Source organism: Athene cunicularia (assembly GCF_003259725.1).
Source record: "Athene cunicularia isolate RWA chromosome 6 unlocalized genomic scaffold, athCun1 chr6_part1, whole genome shotgun sequence".
Lineage (NCBI taxonomy): Eukaryota > Metazoa > Chordata > Aves > Strigiformes > Strigidae > Athene > Athene cunicularia.
The window spans coordinates 5,604,908-5,628,385 of NW_020799105.1; the positions used below are offsets into that span (position 1 = coordinate 5,604,908).

The following is a 23,478-nucleotide window of genomic DNA, read 5'->3' on the forward strand; positions in this document are numbered from 1 at the left end:
GTTACTAGAAATTTACTAACTAAAAAATTCTGCAGAAGTGTGTCTTGTATAAACTGTACAACACATGCCAGTGTAAAGTTGTTTAAGGTTATACAATTACCTATCTACAAATGTTTTAGCTAAATACAAGATCAGCTGCAATTTTTAAACAGTTATCTTCTATACAAAGACAAGTGCTTTCAGTACTTCATTGGAATATACAGACACTGCATATCTCAAAACTAAAAAATAATCACAAAATAAAAGGTCCTGCTTAAAAGTTGTCTTTGCATATCTAACATAATGCTGTGAAAATCCAGCAGCAATATTGTTGCTTTTGCATTTGCCCTGTTTCACCCATATTTGAGAGGGACCCAACCCAGAGTTACCAATCTCCCTTTCATTGCTGGCCACAATCTCCACATCAGACCACACCAGAAATCTGTATCTTAATGTACTTCAGCTTTAGAAGAAATCTGGACCTGGCTCCCACTTTGTAACAGATACTCACCCAGCCAAACACAGAGCAGAAGCAATCAGCTCCCATGCATGGCCATATCCATTCATCACTCCAAAGGTTTCCCAAGAGTGGTGCACCAAGCAGACCCCTTCCTTACGGCACCAGCACAAGTGGGATTGATGCTTTGATCAGTACAGAGGGATTGGCAGAAGTGGGCTTGGACAGGGAGTTACTATTGCTTCCCAGGATTTCCCAGGTACAGCACAGAGGCTCAGTGTAACCTTTGTTGAATCCCTCCTGCTGAAGCAAAGCCAATCTCAATGACATTCAACCAGCAGAAGCTGGCCCCAGGTCTGGTCATCTTTTCGGAACACAGGGCAACATTTTAAATACCACCCCCACTTCCAAAATACAGGGTTACAGCTGAAGAAAGTCCTGAGAATTCATAGGAATTTAATGTCTCATGATCTCTTAAAAGGGATCAACCTTCTGCCGCACACACTTGTATTTCTAATATAATGCATGTTCATGACCTGGCAGACATACCACGGTATGACACGGTGGGGAAATTTCCTTGACACAGCCAGAGCTTTTTTGGACAGAATTTAAGTCACTAGAATGGGAGTCTGCTCAGATGTCTAGGGCACAGGACATATCAACAAAGGCTCTGGCAATCTATGGGAAGGATCATGGTCAATGGTATTAAGCCTGTATTCCCTCCTACCTAAATTCTGGTCTTTGAAAAGTCCCATGCAAACTGCACTAACTTTGGCCAAGGAACAAGGACCAAAAAAAGTCAGTCTTATATTTCAGTCATTTCAAAAGGTGCCAGAAGAAAGTGTTAGAAACTCTGATCTGACAGGGGGTGGTTGTTTCCCTTACTGACATCTGGGTAGAAAAGACAGAGCTCACCTGAGCTAGCATCAGTGCTTGCAGCTGGAAGCTGAAAACAAGTCAACATTATATCCTTGAGGAGAAAGAAGAAAAAAGCACCATTCAGCCTTCTCACACCATTTGATGGCATCATGCAGAAGCAGAGAACTACAGCTCCAGAAGACCACTATTAACACCAAGCAAGAATCAGCATGAAAAGTGTGACCAGCACAAATGAAAACCCCTGACAGATCTCTTCTGCAGCCCTTCCTGGTATAAGCATTCCTAAGCAGTATAAAGAATTTAAATATTAGGCCTTAACTTCCACTCAGAAAAGACCTGCTGGGAGAGGGTATGGTTAGCAGCAACACTTGCTAAAACAGTTTAGTCTTTAAATATTTTTCCCCAGATGATTTTGCTGGAGATGAGTTTTCTTTCCAAGTTAAGATACACAGGGCCACAGCAAAAACCTTCAGTATCTTGCATACACTGAACACTACCTGGGATGTGCCACATGGAGCTTCCGAAACACCAAATGAGATTTCACAATGTTTCACCAAGAATCACATATGACAGTGACTGAAACAGGGCCAGCACATTACAGTGGTCCATACTGGCACTTGTCAGAACATCAGTCAGACAGCAGTGCCTCTCAGGTGTGAGCTGGAGAACAAGTAGGTTTCACAGCAGAACTTGTCCATTTTCATTTCACCTATTGGCCACAGATCGGATGAGAATGTGCCCAGCATCAATCAGCAGCTGATTCTTTGCATCTTGCAGCTGTAACATGAGCATCTTGCAGACATGTAAGTCTTGTGCACTTGGGCATTTCAGAAGAACATGATGAAGGTGTGCAAGACCTGATATTTAACCCACCTGAGTTTATCTAGTAAATCTTTTCACAGAAAAAAAACAGAAAACAAAACAAAGCAGTGTATTATCTGAGTTCTCATAACAGAAGAGAATCACCCACAGCAGAGTTCAAGAAAGGGCCCAAGTAATTGCACTTTAAATTATGTCAGGCATAGGTAACGAACTCTACATCCGTATGGTCATGAAGACGGCTGCTCTCATACTAGTAGGGTATGCAGGGTTTGTCTGCCTGTATCCTGTAAGCATGGGACATCCTGATATCTAGCACAGTATACAACCCATGCCAGTGCAGCTTTGCTAGGACTACTCAGAGGTCTGGGTATTTTAAAACATCTCAAGAACATGGTACCATGTTGTTCATGAAGATCACAGCCAGTAAGCTTTAAGCATGAGATCACACAGAAGCACACATGCAAACACATGCTTTTAATAGCTTTTAGAAATCACTGGTGCCTGTTCTCTTACCATAGTACCTCCTCCACCTGCTTTTAAAATATTAATTTAGAAATAAACAAATATTACATTTTAAGGAAAAAAATAACTGATCTCTTACTGTTATTCTTTGGAATGTCTTAAAGCAACTTTTATTATGAAAAGAATGGGCCCAATGAAAACTGTACTTGAAAAAGACTAACTAAAACCTGAACCTCAGCTGGGGATTTAGTTCAGTATCTCAATAAGTAAACAGAAGTTTTTCCCTAACTGAGAAGTCCAGGCAACTGGACAACAGAACATTATCACTGACTTTACAGAGATTTAAATAGGGCTCAGGTAGGGAAAGTCACCTTTCAGATGCAGAGGCCTCATGTGCTGACTCTGTGGGGCTTAATTTCTGCTCCAGTGACACTAAGACTTTGGTTAAATATGGGCTTGAAGCTGGACAGTGGTTCAGTGAAGCAGCCTGCTCAAGCAAATTAACAGCAGACACTCCAGGCCTTGGGCAACTCCGTCTAAAGCCCTGCAAACAGATTTTAAAGCTGTCCCTCTCTTTTCATTAAGGCTGACTGATTAAGAAGCCAGTCCAAAATTCAAAAGCACAGACAAAACTATTCTCTGATCACATAATGCATCACATCAGGTCTAAAACCTGGCAGGTATTTTTAAACTCATCCACTTAATGCAACATTTACTACCTAGACTTTGGCCTCAGCATCTCCTCTGACATCATCAAATTCTTGGGTAATTTACACATGACACAGCACTAAAGAAGGGAAACCAATTTCAGCTGTATTGACTAAGTATCTTTTTTTCTGTAACAGCTCACTTTTTTACCAACATAGCAACAAATTCTTTGCCAATGGTTTGGAAAGAAAGTTACATCAGGTATGTATGTTCAGGTGTGTTGATGGTCCAACCTGTTGAAAAAGAAAACCAAAAATGCCCAAAACAAAACACTGAAACCATTACGTACTGAAAACGAACACTGTACACATCCACTACTCCCAATACACGTCACAAGTGCAATATCCTTTGAAAAAAATTGCTCCTCAAAGGAAACCCAAAGAGGCAGAGTTTTTTAGTGTTATGTTTAGTAAGATAATGCGGGCATGTGTTGGAAACCACAGGTCAGATTTTTTTAAATTTTTTTTTTTTTTTATAAGGCAAGAGGTTTATGTTCCAGAAGAATAGATGGAGTAAAGAATGAAGAACTGTTTTGAAAATGACACATTCTTTCAAGTTTCAATCTCATTTGACATACATATTACAAAATAAAGATTTTTAAAAGTGCTATATGCTTTATAAGTCTCATCACAATATGTAAAGCAAAATTTTACACCTGTTGCCTAAGACAAAATGTTAGTGGCAGTGTTAGTGGTAGATTAGACTCTAGATCTCTCATTTCCCTCAATGTCTGGGACAACCTCCTTCATCACCCTTAAAGAACAAACAAACTATCCAACCCCACTCTAAATGTATTTCAGAATCATTTAGAATCACTTTCTAAAGTAACAGACTCCATGAAGTTGATGACAATTCACTATCAGCTTGATACCAAACCCAAGGTTCATTCTATCCAGTATCCTGTGGCTCTTTGATCAGCCAGTATGAGAGACAAAACATTGAGAGGTATGCAACCATGATGGCATTGACAGATATGCCAAAGCGATTTTAAAAAATTCCAACAAAAAACAAATGTAAAAAAATTCATCCACCAGCCCTCAGCGGTTAGCTGATTTTAAAAAGGTAGAGCAGTTTGCAGTAAACAATGATATTTTAAATCTTCAAGGACATACAGAAACACCCCTCCCACCCAGCAATCAGACGTGAAGGATTTCTGCAGCACAGTCTTCTGGCTCTGTGTAATGTGAAGAGTTTGTGTCTGAATGGTGAACCCCAAGCATTTCTTTACTTTCAAAGTTTGGCTCCATTAGTGCAGGTTTTTCAAAAATATTCTTTTTGCTAGTTTCTGGACAGTTTTGTACATATATTACTCGGTTATAAGCTTTGAGTCTCTTCCACAGCTGTATGTACACTTTGCATTGTACATACATGAACAGAAGTCCTCCAGTGAAACCAATAGCCACAACCACCAGTTTAGTCCAAAATGGCCATTCTAGAATCCCTGGAAGAAAGAAAATAAAAAAAGAAGAAAGAAAAAGGACCTGGTCAATATTGGCTAGATCTCTCAAAAACATTCTGTAAGGAAACTGTCACAGAGAGTTTTTGTCAGGCAAACTAATTCTTATTTTGCTATTTTTCTTGTTAGGCCTATTTTTATTTTCCCCTTCAAGTCAAACACATGCAGACTTTTACTTCACAAATCACATTTATTCTCACCCACCAAATGAAGAAGAAAATAACTGATGCTCTGTGTCTGAGCCCTTGTGCAGCAGAATCACAGAGTCAAGGATAACAGCCAGTAATACATTTAGGTCCTTTATGCCTGTTTTTAAACAAAACTTGGATCAGATTACGAAAGGGATTCTATGGCATGTTTTCCTCTTCACAGCAGGAGACTCAACTCAGTGTTGAGTGTTTCACTCTGTGATGACACAGTACATGGAGTCATAGCCTTTAAACTCAAAAGGGAATGATTGTTACTATCTAGCTTGGCATGTTTGTTAGGCAGACCAGACAATTTTACCTGCATCAGACCCAGTAACTTGTAGCTGAACTAGAGAGTCCCTTCCAATGCAAAACTGCAAGTGTTGAAGATGCTCAAGCATTCTTGAAAGCTTACCCTCCATCATTACCTTTCCTGAATTTGTCTAGCTTGAACTTTTGAGATATTGGATCTTGTTATACTTCTATCAACTACTTTTAAATGAGACACTACACATTTTATGCATCATCTGCTTATATAGATCTTGTATCCACCCAGCCTCTCTCCTCTTTAAAGATAAGCAGCATCATAAGATGGATATGAAACCATGCTGAATCACCCACTATCAGGTTTCTCAGAGAAGAAAATTATGGCCTTCCAACCCTTCAAAGTTTTTACCAAGATACAGGCCAGTGTTCTTTTGAAAATGCACAGTAGCGTGGGAGGAATGAAAATATTTCAGTCCCAAAATATAAAGGGCACTGCAGTGTGATTACTGATGAAATCCCATCTGTGATTAATACTGGGACCTCTGATTCACAGGTAAGCTATCTGATGCCATCTGTAGGCAGTGATAGTATATACTTGCCTCTGTTGCTGACATAAATGGTGAAATGCTGGGGTTTCAACCCCAAGCCCCAAATTAATGTTGACATATGGGTGATTCCCACAGCCCTTCACAAAGGGGTGATGAGTTTCCCTTTAAGCTTCCCTCCAGGGTGCGGCCGGCCTGGCAGGGAGAGCCATTAGGTAAATGAGCCCCAGGTGTCCCATTAGGTAAGCAAAGGTCAGGTGTCCCACTTGGGGATAAAAGCTGGGACCCCTTGCAGGCAGGGGTAGTGTCTGCCTGTGAGGTGGATGCACTGTGCAGTTTCCTGTTGGGGAAGGACTTCCTGCCTCCCTGGGACTGGGCTCTAGTCAGGTGTGGCCTTTGTAAACATGAGCTGTTTAGAGATTCAGTATGTGGCTTCCTTGGTCTTACGTATTTGGCTTGTTGACTTGGTTGTCTCCCATCCCGTCTATTTCACCATTTATTCCACCCATTGTTGGTTGTGCGGTGTTGTTGTTGGGATCAGTGGGATTAATGTCGACTATGTATAACCTGACTGACTTGTTTGTACCCCCAGTGCTCACCCATGTACTGACCCTTTTGTATCAAATACAATTTGGTATTAGTTCATCTTTATACTGGCTGTGTCCTTTATGCTAGGCCTAATAATTGGCAAAACAAATGTATCCCTACACATGCTCTCCACACTCCAGAGCACATTACAATGCTCTCCAGATTTAGAATCCAAATGAAAGGGGTAAAGGTAGTACTAAATATTCACACTATTCCTTCTATTCATGTTCATCTAATATATTTATTGACTAAACCTAGAAATGATAAATCTTTGAAAGCATATGCTTTTCATTATCATATGGATACCTTACACTGAAAGTTCAACAATTTTCATGATACATGGAAGAGATGGGGTTGGATGGAACAGAAACTAAAATTTCATTCAAAGCAGCTTGCTGACTGAAGCTATGAACAATCAAACTACACCCCAAATGAGAAATGACAGCAAAACTATTCAGTTTGAAGTGTGATTCTGCTCTGAAGAGACTGTAACAGCTCTGTGGATGTGCAGGTTTGTTGATGTTCAGCTATGTCCCCAGATGATGCTCTTCAATCACCAGCAAAACATTTTCCACCTGCATGTCTGGTTGCCATGCAATGCTCTGTGAACAAGGACAGCTTGCTCTCAGCCTTTATAGATACCCCATCCCTTCTATCCCTACCTTCAGGGACAGCTCAGCTGCCTCAGAAACAGTTCTGTGACAGCTGCAAATTTGCAGCCCAGCATACCCAGATAAACAGGTTCCGGTTTGGTAAGTTGTCCTGGTTCAGCCAGGATAAAGTTTTCCCCAGCAGAGAGAGAGGGGGAAGGGATCTCCAGCCGGGTTATTCATACCATGCTGACGTCAGGTCCGGGAGCGGGACCTTTTCCTTGCTCTTTGGCGGGTTCGGGAGGGAATTTTGCTTTCCGTAGACCAGCTAGCGGTATTTCTCTGTATATCGTTTGTCTTGTTCACTGTTATTGCTGTTTATTGTTGTTACCATTGATACTGTTGTTATTCAGATTGTTCTATCACTCTGTTGTATTAAATTTCTTGTTATTTTAGCCGGGGTCTGTGTTTAACTTCCAGCCCGACTGGCGTGGGTGGGGGAGGGGCAACGGCCACGTGCTCTCTCATCCCGGCAAGGATTAAACCTTGCACATTAGTTTACAGCTGGCATACTAAAGAAAACATACTATTCAAGAAGTTAAGACATCCCTGCAGTGGGGTGGCAGCCGCTACACAAATTGCAGTGCACCTCATCACAGTTGCATGAATTGAGTCCTAAGAATCAACCTCAATTTCTTCTGTTTCAGTCACAACTACTCAGAAAAATTTCTCCAGTCTAACATGGCTCTCACAGGAAACTTGGGCTAACTCACCTCACAGACTTACCTCAAAGATTTGGATTTAGGTTCCTCTTGCTACTACTTTTTTTAAAAACTGTCCTGGTCTTGCTCACTTAAAAGGTAGCCATAGCAGCAAACAAATGCTTACAACCTTATCTGCTCAGTAAGTGTTCCAATTCAAAACAAAATTAGTTAATACAGTGCAATCTTGAGTCTGACTCCAGTGCACTAGGTCTCATACCTGTGCACTTCACAAGTGCAAACTAAATTAACTTGAAATAGACATAAAAAACATCCACAAATGAATTTACACTGATGTAACAAAATCATTTTAGAACTGTGCTTTTAAACCAACCCAACCTCAGGCTAAAGCTGACTAGTTTAAGTATAATCATTACCTGCATACTCATGCGTTGCATCATCTCTGCATTCAGGATAAATAATTACTCCAAGAGAATAAGTGGGAAGATAAGCAAGTAACATACCAGTAGTCTGTCCCTGTTTAATCTCTTCAGCGGTCCTGTCTATCAGGACATAGAGAGACCACACAACGCAGGTGATGGCAATGACATGGAATGTTACAGAGCACATGATCTTCCTCCTCTCACTGGCTGTCATCTGCAGCTTCTCCCACTGGCAAGAAACCCGCAAGAAGAGCAAGAGATTAGGTGTTTATTCTCATTACTAGACAGTATAAAAAGAGTTCATCGATAAGAACAAAAACCAGGCAGGAGACCAGTTTCCCAATTCAGATTTTGAAAATCAGATTGTTCCTCTGACCACAGCATCCATGCAACAGCTGGCAGCTCGTCGTGCTGTGAGGGGAGCCATCCTGAAGCCGGAGCAGACCTCCAGTGCTCAGCACCCCACCCGGAGCCTCAGCACAATGTCACCTCATCCTGCTTACCCACGCCAAGGCAACTCCAGCACAGAAGGATCCTAACATGAGGCCTTGTGCAGTGCAAGCAAGGCTGCTCTTTCATGTGTTCCCCACTCAACAGTGGGTACCCACAGTCACAGCTGAGCGTCATGAGTGGCAAAGGGTACCCTCACGCAGGCAGGCATTCAGTAAAACACTGCAATAAAAGTGGTACATGATCCAATTGGCCAGTGCGTGTAAGACATCTCATGCTGAGCTCTGCTAGATTCCCTCAGTGCACAGTCAAGGCTGTTTAGACAGCTTTTGTAAGTGAGAGGATGCAGCAAATTAAATCCCCAGACTTGCATTCTATCAATAATGTTTATAAAGCCCAAATAGAAGCCACAAAGTCAGGTTGCTGTAATTTAGAGAAGATACAAAGAAACTAGACAATTATTATAGATGCTTCTAATATGCATAATAATTCTAATACATTTTTCAAAAACAGCTGTTATTTTTTTCACCTGAGACACCTGGAAGCTTTTTTCTTTTAATTCTTTTTTTGCAATTTCCCATATGTATATGATATAAGTTTTTGCATGTGGGGTACACATCTCTCAGCAAACCTGCTTGGAACAGAGAGTTAAGATGGGTTTTTTTCACACTTTCACAAACTATATGCTGGGGCACATAAGCTTCTCACACATACCTGTGAGTTTCTAGGGAGGTGCATTTGATGTTTCCTAGAATAAACTGTAGAAGAAAAGGACTGAAAAGGAGCAATACTGTGGAAGAGAGTGAGAATGACCTGACTGATATGACTGAGATCACCAATCATTGTTTCTACTGCTAGTAACAAGAAAGAGAGACTGAGTGATCCTCTGTCTTGCCAATAATCTCTTTGGACAGTCAAAACCACAACTCCAGTTCTGTCGGCATCCAAATCTCATCACAGCACAAGAATTGAAGACTTCCAGCAACAACATGCTAGAAAGCTATATTCTTTCAATCTTAGAAAAAGATTAGACAGAACATTCCCTTTGGATGTTATCTTTTAAACAGAAATTTGCTTGTGCATCTAAACAAAGGTGTTTACTTTTGATGCAGCAACTATGCAGCAGCCCAGAGAAGAAAGTAGAATCTGTAGGTCCCTGTTGCATTATTGCCATGACACAGCATGTGGCATTTCTTAATTAAAATTGTCAACAGTTCTTGGTTTTTGAAGTGTTGTTAAAAGAAAAAAATCAGCAGAAAATTTAGATTTAATGTTGTCATTTTTTTCCATTGAAATTTTAAAATGGAGCATCCCTCTCTTGTCTTCCTTCATCTGCACTTGAACCATGACACATTTTGTTTCTCATCTTCCTTCCTTAGTAACTTGTTTGAACAGCCCAATGCTGCAATACAACCTTATGATGTTGAGGAAGTTCAATTCAATTTCTACCCTACAGACAAGCACGAGCCCTATTATTTGTCCCATCCTGTTCATAATCACCAGTTTCAGACTGTTGTCTCCTGACTGACAGGATACCATAAAGGCTGTGTTGAAGATACAGAGGCAGCTTATCTTCTGGCTGCAGCTGAACCTCTAAAAAGACTCTTTAGATATATTTGAGAGGTAAATTCCTTCTTATCCTTCTGTTTATGGCTCTGTCCATAACTTCTGGCATCTGGTCTCTTTCCCACAGATGACCTGTTCAGATATAACTAATGATGGTGAGTGACTAATTTCTGGAGGTGCCCAACAGCTTTTTCTAACAGAGTACGAATACTCAGAAAACGTTTCCCACCCACTCCAGGCAGAGAAATCACAGAAAAAACAGCAGTCAATTGCCAACTATAGCAGCTCTTTTTACCTGGGATTCTCTAGAGTAATTTCTTTAATGTCCTACGCCTGGGCTGCACAAAGTGATGTCTGTGCAGATAAGAGAGCCTATGACAGTCAATATTGCAGCTCAGAGGTACTACACTCTGTGCCAAGGGGCTACTAAGGAAAAATCTGCAGTTCTTAGAAGACAACAATTCACCAGTCATAAGCAGAGTTTGTCCTATCAACCTGACATGCTAAGCTGTATACTTTTCAGACTGGAAAAAAAAAAAAAAAAAAAAAAGAAGAGGTGTCTGAAATCAGTGTTCTGTTTTCTGCTAGGAGTCACTTTTAGGAATTGGGCAAGTTCTCATAACAGCTTTCAGATGGCTGCAGTCCAGACTTCCCACCCTACATTATTTAGGTTCATCATAATTGAATTTAATGTTTCTCATTTATTCTAGTTCCAGACTGAGGTTATCGTTATTAACTTTGGTAGATGGTTATTACACTTTGGTAGATGTGGCAAGGTTTGTCGGTGCCAAGAACACTAGTAACTTCCATCTCAAAATCCTGATGGTAAGGACCAACCAAAATTGAAAGCCTGGAGGATGTGGGAGAAAAAAAAAGATACAAGTGCAAAACTGGCCTTACAATACAAGTAGAATTTAAGTACCTATACTTTAAGTCACCAGATTTATGAAAGGTACTTTTCTATAAAACAAAAATACAGATTCTAGCAACCTGAATTACTAAAACCTAGTCACTCACAGTTTAAGAAAAGCTAAAAACGGACATTTATTGGTGAACCTTCTACTTACACTGTAGTATTTTAATTTAAAACAGGTTTGCTCCTTTAAAAAGAAAAGTGCTACAAATCTTAACCAAATTACACTCAGAAAGCATGATTTTAAGTAAGTTTAAGCTGAAATCCTCATATTTTCAAAAGAACTTAAAAGTTGTGGATGTCAGAGCAGCAAGCTAAAGCAGGTAACAGTTAATACAAAACTCTGTTGTTTGGTTGTTTTTTTTTTTAAAGTGTATAACTGCACAGCAAATACAAATACTTTTGTGCATCAAGTCTAAAATGTAACTGAAAAGAAAAAAAGCAGGTTGCTGCATGCACATATACATGTTTTTATTTGTATGTACATACATTTACACACAGAGAGCTGCCAGGCTACAATAGCTAACTCTCAGGGCTGGATTCTGCTGATGTTGAACTTGCCAGGCTGATTGTGAATTTAAATCCTTTTGCAACTATACAAAACTGACCAGACTTACTATGGAACCACAGAAACATGATAAATATGGGGGTGGGTAGCTGCAGACTCGTGGGCAAGGACAGCCTCTTTTCAAGTGGATTTTTGCTTAACAAATCATCTTCTCGGGGAAGCAGGTCTTGTGCTTACCTTTCGCAAAGGCTTAAGTTTTGTCTCCATGATGAACTCATACTTGCACAGCTCACAACATCGCGTATCTGAGCTCTTGATCCATTGCTGCAGGCAGGCTTGGTGCACAAAATGAAGACTTCCCGTGCAGTGACAGGGGGTAATCAAAGGGCTCTCATCATCTCCTTCACAGTGACATATCCTGAATCAGAAGCAAAGCTATTCATTAGGAGAAGAGGAAGCAGAAAGGATGTGGAAGAGGCATGTAATATCTGTGATCACACACGGTTGTCCATTGAGGATCCTGAGACATACATATCAAAGGAATGTGTTCCATAAAGGAGCTAAAACTAAAGAACTCCATTGCTGCGCAAGCACACACAGAGGCATGAAATAATTGAGCACAGACACTGCTAAGCAGACAGCTGCTTTCTAACAGATGAGACGCACACACAGAGCCTGGCACAAATGCAGATCCAGAAGAAAAAACAGGGTAAGAAATGACAACGCTTCATCTAGAACAATAGCACTTAACTGAAAATAGCATTTAAACAGATCAGACAGCACTTTCCAAGACAAAATATGCTCAGAGAAGTGCAGTTACTCATGGCTTACGATCTGAAACAGAAGATAAAACAAAATTCCCAAACCAGTGGTAAAACAGCCCACCCCAGTATCATGAAGAGTTAATTTAGCCTGGATTTTGCACAAGAAAAGTGATTATTTCTAGTGCCAATTGCTAAGAGACAGATCCACACTGTAAAGCTACAGCACAATCTCCCCGAAATACCCCTACTCTAAATGGACTAATGGTTTTGCTCTCCAATTTTTACTTTGCAAGAGCCACTTAAGGAAGCATCAGCTCTGCAATATTTCCCATTTCCCTCACAGCCTAACTATAGAGACAGCAAGGACACCCCATATAGTGTTACTACCAGGTGCTGGCATTTGATTTCCAGCTTCAATTTATACACAGCCCTTGGGTTGCATCAAACATCACTAAGTCCTCCTAACCATGTGGAAGAGGTCATGAATTGAAAGGGGTGTGGTGAGGAGCCCAGGGAATGAATTTAAATTATTAAGCATATGTGAAGTACAACCTGGCATGCTGCCATCCCTGTCTATTACTGAAATTTCTTACTGATGTGTAGCATCTTGCCTCTTGCAACCTTGCTGATAGCTGGCAAGTGGAAATGGAGGAGTGGGTGGATTACAACAGCGTCTTGTTGATGACAAGCCAGTATGGAACTAGATTTTGCTGGTAATAAGTGGGAGAATCAAATAATATTTGGCAAGTACTAACAAAGCTAGCTTCAGAAAGTGCTGTCAGAGAGGAGAAAAATTACGATAGTAAAGTGCTAGGTAGAGGGATGGGACGTTTGCTTTTATACTTGATGACTCCTGCTCCTCAGCCACATTTTGGAGCTGGGATGGGGCAGACCTGCAAAGAAGTTCACCATGAAGACAGTCCAGAACTGGATGTTCTCACCACCTGTACACGATTAATTCTTTGTAGTTGGAACAAGGATACCCATCCTTTTTGGACCTCACACTATGAACCTCACAGTGGTCCACCACTAACACCCAGCACTCAGATCCCCTTTTTGACTAAGGCATCCAGAAAGCCCATCCAGAAAGACTGTGGTGGGATACAAACTGTGAGAAAAAGATGAAGAAAAAAAAAAAATCCTAAGCTATATTGTCTTGATCACAGAAGCAATTTTCAAAGAGCCTGTTTTCCTCCTGACTCCCCACCCCCTGACTAAACCAGCAGTGACTGTCAGGACAACACTTTCTCATTAAAAGCTAAGACTTCAGCTTGGCTTTTAATATGCATAGCTGATTTTCTCATGGTATTCCCACCTTGGGCTGGGAGTATCTGACTGATAAGAGAAAAATACCATCTCAGAAACCCAAACGTGAAACAAACGGCAAAAGAATTTGACTCCAAAGGAAATTCTTTATCTTAGTAGCCTTGTTAAGTGCATCAGAGGGGTGCAGAACAGCAGATAGAAGGCTGCATGCTTCAAATGGCACATATTAAAGCAAGGTGACAGGGTGAAAGAAAAGACAGAAACAGCACAAAGGCAGGGGAAAGGAGAACATTCACCACTGCACATGGGAGGGCTCAAAGGTAGGTGGTTCTCTGGTAAACCAACCTGCAGGTATCCCCCGATGTAGACACAGGGGAGAGAGGGGGGAATTTTTCTGAGAGGGGGGAAGGGCAGTCAAGGTCACTGTCCTTCTCAACTGAACAGAGTGGTGCTCGCTGCTCTTTTATTTTCATTTTCACTGAGGTGCTGTCCTCAAAGACGTCATCGTCTCCCATATCATCAGAACAGAAGTCTGTGCTTTCCACCAGCACGCTGGAGGACTTCTCAGCTTGGAAGTGACTAGAATAGCTCTCCAGTTCATGGAACTTATGCAGGCTGCTGATGCTGGAGGTGTGGGAGAAGGAAAAAAGGTAACGCAACAGCTTTTTGCTTCTTGAGGTGTCATGGTCCACTTTGTCCTCCAGCAAGGGGATATGTACAGCGCTGTGGTTTTCTGCTCCTCCTGATGCACTTGAGTAGTTGGAAAGGGAAGGGATATAGGAGTGCTTAGAATTGCTAAAAGAAAGAGGCTTGAGATTCAGTAGTTTTCTCTCTTTAAGATGAAATTTGTTAATCCTTAAACACTGCTCTTGAGTTGGGGTCAGTCTGCCTTCTGAGCATGTTCGCTCCACATAGTCAAAGCACTCACTGGTGCTCTGTGCCTTCTGGTCCACATCATTGAGGGACTTGGAGAATTTCAGAGTGTGGGTGGGCTTTATATTCTCAGTAGACCTGAGTGCCTGGCCCCGATCCTGCCCACGGGAGTTTCTCTTTGCTGCATGTAACGTGTCCTGACAGATTACTGTCACAGTGACCCCTTGTGTCAGAGGGCTCTGGCAGTGAGGATTTTTCAAGACAACAGCAGACTGTACTGGACTGTGATGACAACACTCAGAAAACACTGCACTGGAACTGCATGCAGAACAGTGGAATAAAAGCACAGAAAGTAAAAAACAATTACAAAAGAGAACACATATAATTAAAAGTGAAGAAACGAGGATTACTGCTAGTGTGGGAATGGCAAACATAGCGGGGCCAGTCAGTGGTGTTCAACGAAGCAGTGTTAGACAGCAGTCGAGTCAAACAAATGGGATGCTTCATATGGGAACCCCACATCACTTACTTCCCCATACACATGGTTTTACAGTTTTTGTTTTCCTTTAATTTGAATGAGTCTCACTGTAGCCATGCAAACAACACACTTTACCTGCAGATGTCCTGGTTGGATGGTGTAACAGAAGTCCGAGAGAAGCTATGAGGGGCAGAGATAGAGGTTGGACTTCCAGCCTGCAGTGAAATTAAAACAAACAAAGCAAGTCACAAGTTGGAAGAGTTTGGTTATGCACAGTAATCAACTTCAGGGTTAAACACAGTATACGGAGTCAGATACCACTCTACATCAGACATTCAAGGGCTAGTTGCAAGAAAGTGGCTTTATTGTCAAATGTTAGAAAGGGTGGTCACACAGCCTCATCCTTGGGAAAGTAGTAATCAGAACAGAAACATTTTTCCCCAAGGTCAAATGCAGCCATCTCTGGAGCAGAACCTGCCAGCTGTCAAACACTGCACAGAACAATAGCTCGGGAAATGAGCAATGCTATGGTAATTAGAATAATTAGATGGAGGTGTGTGTATAGACCAGTTGGAATTTAGCTACCACATAATAGCTAATCCTTCCACTTATAATGATGACAAGAGATTAGGGTCTTGAGATTTTTTTTCACAAAACAGAACCATCAGTAATTCGGTAACTCAAACACTGTTTGGGGACTTATTTTCTGTACTAGCATATGCATGTGAGCACCATCTGCCAAACCAGACCATTCCCTGAAAGTACTCTTTGTGAGGTCTTTCATCCTGCTTTACTCTGACTGGGTCTTCCACCTACTTGGAGAATAGGTGTGGCACCAGTTACATTCATAAGACCCAATAAGAGCTGAGTAGAGAAATAACTGAACTAACTGAAAAAAATAAAGCTAAGCTCTTGGCTTGTTTGGTACTTAACAGAGAAGCCTCTAGAAGCAATATGGTAAGAACAGTCACTGTCTCAAGAGTTGGGGCTCGATAGGCTATTATTACAGGCCTTTGCTGCTGCTATCTTCTGTGGGTCACTAACAGAAACTTCTTGACTCTCCCTAGAGGCTTTGGTGAATAAGAAGCCTGTGTTGATAACCTTGTAATCGAGAATCTTTAAACCTGGTTCTCCCATGTTCCACAGCTGCTGGATAGGCTGTGCAGCTCATCCACTGCTGTGGAACACTGCTTGCATTTCAAAACTCAAACAAAAGGTTTACAGCTCTTTTGATCTGCAAAGCAAAGGCTGAAACCCAGGAAGGAACAATGCAACCAGGACAGCAACAGAAGTGTCACCACACTAGGCTGCACAAAAACCAGCACAGCTAGCGCAGCCCTGGGCTAGTCAAGTGTGAAACGCCAGACTAGGAGAGACCTCAGGTCATGAAAGGTGTGTTGCCACAGAAGCACGTTGCGCCCAGCCCCGTACTTCAGGTTGAGAAACCAGAGCTAGCTGATGCTTTGATGATCTCTGGTCATGGTGCAACACACACACAGACACACACACTATCTCAGAACTCTTCAATCCTATACTTAATTTATTAAAAGCCCCTATGGTACATTTAAACACAGCTGCTGCAAGCTTTTACACTCTCATAGCAAAAGCAGGGTTCCTTGACACACAATATACTATTCTTTCTTTGTGAGAGAAGATGGGTATACTAGGATACACATGCCACTTCATAAATACAGATACAACCATCATCTTCTGTGTTACAGGACTCATCTGTTGAAAGTTTTGTTTCTCTAGCCAAGAGCGTTACAGAGCGCAATGTATCTTGCCTCATGTAGGGATGTTTCCGGTGCATTGAGCCTGAAAAAACAGGTATCCATTTCAGCTAGGTCTGCAAGAGTTGAGGGCAAGACTCAAACACACATCTCTTGATCTGTAGCAAGATACCATAACTTATTTCCCCTCCTACCCAGCTAGGTACATGTACAGAATAAAATCCAAGAGAATAACCTTGGGACAGAAAGCAAATTGAACTATGTTATGACTGTAACAAAACAAATTAAAGACTTTAAGATCAGTTATTTGCTTTATCCTGTAAACTATGGTTCTTTGCATTTTACACCACTTGCACATGCTAATGATATAGGATGCTGATCATACAGTGAGGTAAATTCAGGTATTACTTGGAAATTTGCTTTCTATTTGATGCTTAACCTCTCCTAAAAGCAGGTACATCTCTGACATCACATCTTATCTTTTAAAGAGTTCATACAGTAATTACTTTTTTTTCCTAAAGAAAGACTGACAAATTAGTGAAAGACCTGACACACTATGATCTGCTGCTATAATTATGCAAATGAAAATTAATAAGACTTAAATAATGAATTATTTAAAAAGACATATTTAGCAATCTTCTAAAATCAAAATATTGAACCAGTAAAACAGCATGTTGTATTCTGTCATGGAAATAGAGCCATATATTGTTGGAACTGGTCACAGATCAATTAATCTGTCTCAGGTTTTATGTTATTAGCAAATCACAGAAGGTAACATGATTAGAATGAATACAATCTCTCTACTCCTTCACTTTAACGATGAAGCTTTCTAAAACCAGATGGTGGTATATATGATGTGACAGTCTAATAGCAGATGACTACATATAACGATCCAGAATTTACCTTCTGAAACCATGTTACTGGTTTCTTGATACAATTGCCTGGCACCAAGACAGTGAGAAATCAAAAGGCTGGGACAAACAAGAAATTCTGGGATTTCATTTGCATTTCAAGTTTACTATTCTCTTTCTAGATGCCAGCACTGTTTAGGACAGCCTGCAAAACCCCCACATCTAAGACACATTTCCTTTCCTTCCTATCTTCCTGTTTCAAAACAGAAGGTCCTTTTCTCCATCCTCATACATAATGCAAATGCAACCAAAATATGAACAGAAGTGTACTGGGTCTGGCTGAACTGGAATTGGTTTTCCCCTATAGCAGCCCTCATGGTGCTGTGTTTTATGTCGGGAGCTGGCAGGGTGTTGATAGCACCCTGGTGTTGTGGCTGCTGCTGAGCAGTGCTTACACAGCACCAAGGCTCTTTCTGACATTTCCCCCAGTGGGACGGGGTGGGCAAGATCTTGGGAGAAGACACAACCAGGACAGCTGACCCAAACCGACCAAAGGGATATTCCATACCACATGATGTCTGCTCAGTATAAAGCTGGGAGAAAGGAAGAAGGGGGTGGGGTCACCCTTGGTCCTCCGAAGCAACCACTACGTGTATTGGAGCCCTGCTCCTGAGAAGGCCCAACATCGCCTGTCCATGGGAAGTAGAGACTAAATCTGTTTGCTTTTGCTTCTGCGCGCAGACCTTTGCTTTGCTTTGCTTATATTAAAACTGCTTTTGCTTCACCCACAAGGGTTAGTTTATCTTCTTTCCCCTCTTTGCCCTGTTGGGGGGGGGGGGGGGGGGGGGGGGAAGTGATAGAGCGACTTGGTGGATACCTGGCATTTAGCCAGAGTCAAACCATCATAAGAAGCTAATGCACTTGGAAAGGCACCACAAAGTGGAGCAACAAAACACTGGAGGAAGTTATGCACCACCCCTGGTTTGAGCTAATATGAGCTGTGGCTACCACCAAAAGCCATGGTTCAGTAAGCCTCTAGCCTCTCAGCCTCTCCTCCCTTCCTCCCATGCTTTTTGCTTGTTAAACTATTCAGAGCTGCATTGAAAATCAGATTAGGATAGCAAGGTGAAGTAAAACTAACTAATTATTTTACTGAGTTTGTTTAATGCTAGTCACTTCCCTAGCTTCAGCTGCCAGAGGAACATCAGAGGAACTCTAACGGTGAGGCACAACTGACTAAAAAGAGAAGAGCATAATAAAATGCAAGCTGCTGCCAAGAGCCCAAGAAGTAAGTTCTGCCAGTTCTAGAAGCAGGAGGTGCATGCAGCTGACACTGTACAGTCCACACAGCTTGTCTGGGTTTACTGACTCAGATACAGCAGCTGTCAGGCAGATATATGCCTCAGAGAAGAAGAAACATTTTGCAGCCTTGGGCCAGAACAGGGCAAAGAAGCAGCAATGTGATAGGTGAATGCAACAGAGAGGCGAATCCAGCTAGCTTGGAGCTTTGATGTTGTTTCCACGCATGGCTCAGCTCTGGAGAGGCTGGGAAAATAAGCAACGAAAGAAAGCTTTCACCACTCTGTAGCTTCTGGCACACCCACCAACCTTAATGCACCAGCAGCAGCCTCCAAATAGCAGCACCTTTGGTTGAACTGGCTATTTACAATGGCAACAGCAGTAGTAGGTTTTAAGCACTTCCTGTCATAGGAGGTTTCTGCCATGCTCATTATGGGATGGGTAGCCTAAGCCTTGACAGCCTGATTTTAGTGTAACTTAGCCTTCTAACTCCAGAATCACTTGATGAATCTCTGTGGACTTTCATGCCCTTTGCATGGAGAAATACCACCTCCAATGACAAGCCTTGGAGCTTATGTGCTAGAGAGTTACCCTGTACAGCCTGACTGGTTGCCTAAAATAGCTCAGGACTAAAGGTCAATAGTTAGTTAATTGTGTATATTGACATTCCCATCTAATGCAATTTAGTGAGGTCACAGTGTGACCTTCTGCACTGGTGTTTAGATCATCACAGCAACTCTGAAGGTAGCAGTCCCTGGAAGCCTACAGCTCTCTGGAGGGCTGCCATCAGGAAGACAGATATCTATATATTTTTTTATATATATATATGTGTGTATGTGTACACACACACATATATATACACACACGTATGTGTATATATATATATACACATATATATGTGCTGCCATAGCTGGTTGCCCTCACTGTGCCCCCACTCCAAGAACAGTGTGATCTGTTGGTGAAAGAACTCTGCCTTTTCTGATTACCTACTTATGGTTACATGCTGCACACCAAACCCCAAAAAACCCACCCTGCCTTAGAAAATAAAGTCATCTTTGAAGTGAGCCATAGTGAATGTGCCAATGGTTTGGGTATGTTCCAAGATAACCTGCTTATCTGAGTTGGCACTTCTATGCATAGTTGCTGTCATCTCACTCTGGGATGCACTTCAGTAGTAGCAGTTATACCTCATTTTAAAGAACAGGGCCAGTCACATTCTAAAAACCTTATTAAATTATTCACTGAAGGTAAAAAGTTAGAAATAGCTCATCTCCAGAAGAATTCTTCCACTGACTGTAAGTCTGAAGGAAGCAAAGAAAGGTCTTCCTCCACACCTGCAAAATTCATCATTTCTAGGTACCACATGAATAGGACTAATACTGTGGCCCTACTATTTGTGCTACAAAACCACCTAAAAGTCTCAGCTAAGGACCTGCAACTAACATACACTGTAGTCATTTAATAATAGAGCATACCTCTCCTTTGGGCAGACAAAGAGTTAGAAAAAAGAAGCACAATTTTAAGTCTTGTACTTAGGATGAACTGCAGCACAAGGAGCTTCAGACAAACACAGATTTAGCAGTAGAGCACAGAGCCAAACGCTCCACAACCCAAATTTCATCCTGGCATTTTGATTATGGGTTTTCCTTTATTTTACATTGTGATGAACCCATTTCAAAACTATGCTCTCCTGTTGGGCTAAAAATATATATAAAATAAGAGAACAATAAAAATCCTAAAAGGTGGCTGCACTTGTTGTTGAAAAGATTGATGCTAAAAGATGCCTTAAGCACCACTAGACCACTGCAGCAGTTTCTGTCTGCATCTGTTCTGCCTAAGAACAATGGGAGCACAGTGATGGTCTTCTCCACTGAGCCAACTCCAACTACTACCAGTCCCTCTGGGGATTAAAGAGACACAGATAAGCACAGTAGGTGTTGGCTAAATGGAGACACCTCCCACCACTGCCCTGGAACTGTACTGTCCCGAGCACAACCAGTGATCAAGGCCCACTACCTTTAATCCGTCCCTGCCCCAAGCAATCCCCCTGCAGTGTGATGCTTTTTCAGCACCAAGGTCAAAGTGCTGTGATCTGCAATGGGCAACTGGGAGTTTTGTTTTAATCAGATTTGTCTCTCCTGGTATTAACACACCACAACGATGAATGTGGCAGAAGCACGCAGGAAGGGCAGAACTGGAAGAATGGTTATCACACCCTGTGTTTTAAAAGAACTCATTGCCAAAGAGCTATCATCTCTCACACACACAGATACTATTGAAATGTATATTAAGAAGGCAAGGCTGCCGCTTGACATGGACATAGCAGACAGTCATCTTGCATGGTACATCTACAGAGTCAGCGAAAGCCCCAGGCTCTGCTCCCCACTTAGTTTGCACCACAGGAACCAAGAGCAACTGCTCCATACTTGTTCATTTGGAAGGATCTAGGTATAAACAGGGATCTAAGAAAGAAAATTAAGAGTGATGGGGGCCATGTGAAAAAAGGCACCAAGTGCCACCACAAGGCACTCCATCGCTAACCTGGCTAGTCTTTGCATAGAGAAAGGACATCTATGCAGAGATCAGGGAATCTGACTCTGTGCCACTGCTGCCCCCTTCACCTCCCCTCCCCTTGCCAGGGGCAGCCCTATTCCTGCCTCATCCACAGCATCAAAATTCAGTTCTGCCTGCTGTGTGAGAAGTCCTGAGCTTGGGCTGAAGGCAGGCAGGGAGAACTTGATTTAAACCCAAGGAACACATCCATTGTTTCTCTCAAGCCACGACAGAACAAATATAATTGCTTGGCTCCAGCCTTCTATGAGGATGCAACATATTCACGTTTCTATGCTCTTAGGAAGCGCTGTATTCCATGCACATGCTGGCTGGTGGCTCTTGCGGAAGTGCACTGCAGCTGTAAAGCCTCCAAAGCGCATCTGTGGAACAGATGTGGTTGTTTCACCACATGCATGTCAAAGGAGGCCTCCAGCTGAACTAGCACACCCAGGCAGCAGTGCAAGGAGACCAGCCAGCCATGCCAAGTGTACTAACCTGCCACTTGAGATAGTCAGAACAGGCCACCTACAGACAGACTGGATATTGTGAAGGGCAGACAGCCGTGCTGACAGGCTGGTTTTGAAAGCTTTTCCTAAATACCAACATGGCAGGATCAAACATCAGTACTTCTGGTTTTCTCCATCAAATTCTCCCTACTCATGCCATTTTGACTTCCATATTAAAATAAAGTGTCTTTAGCTAGGATAAGATGAATTATTACAATGGAAAGTCGTTAAAAAAACTGGGGAAAATGAAAAAGAAGTTATGGGAAAGAGGCATCTGAAATTTTCAGGTTGACCAACTCCACCATAAAACTTTGGCAACAGTTCGAGTTCCAGTCAGCTACTGGAAGAACTTTGTTTCATACTTTATATATTTCATATGTTCATATATGTTTCATACTTTATATATTGTATATGACTACAATGAAAATTACGTCTAGAAACTAGGAACGAAGCTGAAGTCAGCTTCTCCTCATTCTTCCTGACGAAATCTAAAGGCAGGAACTTTCTCTGAAGATACCAGAGCAGAAGGCACTAGAGAAAGGAGGCTATCTATCCTTTCAATATCTCCCCAAGCATAATTCAATCTGCCTATAGCATAGGATTAATGTTGACTAAACCCAGTAACCCAACTGTGCAGGTTCTGTAGGAAGAAGAAGAAAAACTAAATATCCCTTTGACTTGATTATCTTCCTCAAAATACCTTGAATGGACTGTGAGAACAAAAAAGGAAAAGAAACAGGTTCCTCCTTCACAGGGTGCCCTTGTAAGTAAGAATCCAGACCCAGAAGGGATTTATCACAGCACAGGGAGACTATCACCCTCCTTATGAACATGACTGCACCATGCCCCAGCATTGGATTACTTGCTCTTGTGGGTGGGGAAAAGAGTATACCTTAATCTTCACACTATACAATTTTTCCTCTTTTCCTTTCTTCAACAGCTCAGTAGAAGGATTTTTTTTTAAAAAAAATTTAAGCAACTTATTTTTCCCTACCCCCAGGCTCATATACCTGAACAGAACTCCTCTGAGCAGCAGTTCTTTTCAGTAAGCCTTGGTCAATCTGATAGACTACAGCATAGCTAAGCTCTGTGACTGAAAAACCTGGCCTGCTTTTCTACGGACGAACGCTCACTGAATCCATCAAAGCTTCAGGCTACAGTGGACGTGTGTATTCATATGCTTTTCTAAATCTGTTCCAAGCTGATGAACAGCCTAAATGGGTTTTAAATTTTAAAGCAAGCTTAGGCTAACACTTTGCATCTGCACTGGCTGCCATTCAGCCCAAGAATAATTTAATACTTTACAGTGTGCTTCTGCTCAAAAGAGAAAACTGTACAGGCCTTCAGAAAGGACAAGGCATTTACATTTTTAAAGGAGTACACTTCTGATTCCTTTGCTGTGATCCCAGTATTGGCATTTTCAAAGTTTATGCCTTAGAGGGCCATGAAAATAAGACTACAATGTGCTTCTGCTAAAATCAGCCCTCCAAAGCAATCAGATGACAGGAACAACACACAGATGACCTGAAGATATTTCCTTATGTCACATCATCAGTTTGAGGATGTATTGGAAACTTTAAAGCTAAACAGTATCACTAATTTGAGGATAACTGTTTACAGACCAGCTTTGTTAGTG

At 41.7% G+C, this 23,478-nt stretch overlaps 1 protein-coding gene across 7 annotated transcripts in view; it reads right to left on the reverse strand.

The window, feature by feature from the left end:
* Positions 1–320: 320 nt before the first annotated feature.
* The window catches only part of MARCH8 (membrane associated ring-CH-type finger 8), a 108,650-nt gene continuing 85,492 nt past the window's right edge, over positions 321–23,478 (reverse strand). For 6 of the 7 annotated variants that reach the window (XM_026851063.1, XM_026851065.1, XM_026851061.1 and 3 more), the window contains 5 exons: positions 15,039–15,118; positions 13,898–14,743; positions 11,760–11,940; positions 8,167–8,314; positions 321–4,748 (listed from right to left, as the gene is read on the reverse strand). In XM_026851063.1, coding sequence (XP_026706864.1) covers positions 4,444–4,748; positions 8,167–8,314; positions 11,760–11,940; positions 13,898–14,743; positions 15,039–15,118 — 1,560 coding nt within the window. In that variant the 3' untranslated portion in view covers positions 321–4,443. The remainder of the gene's footprint in view (positions 4,749–8,166; positions 8,315–11,759; positions 11,941–13,897; positions 14,744–15,038; positions 15,119–23,478) is intronic. The other variant, XM_026851068.1, reaches the window with a different exon arrangement.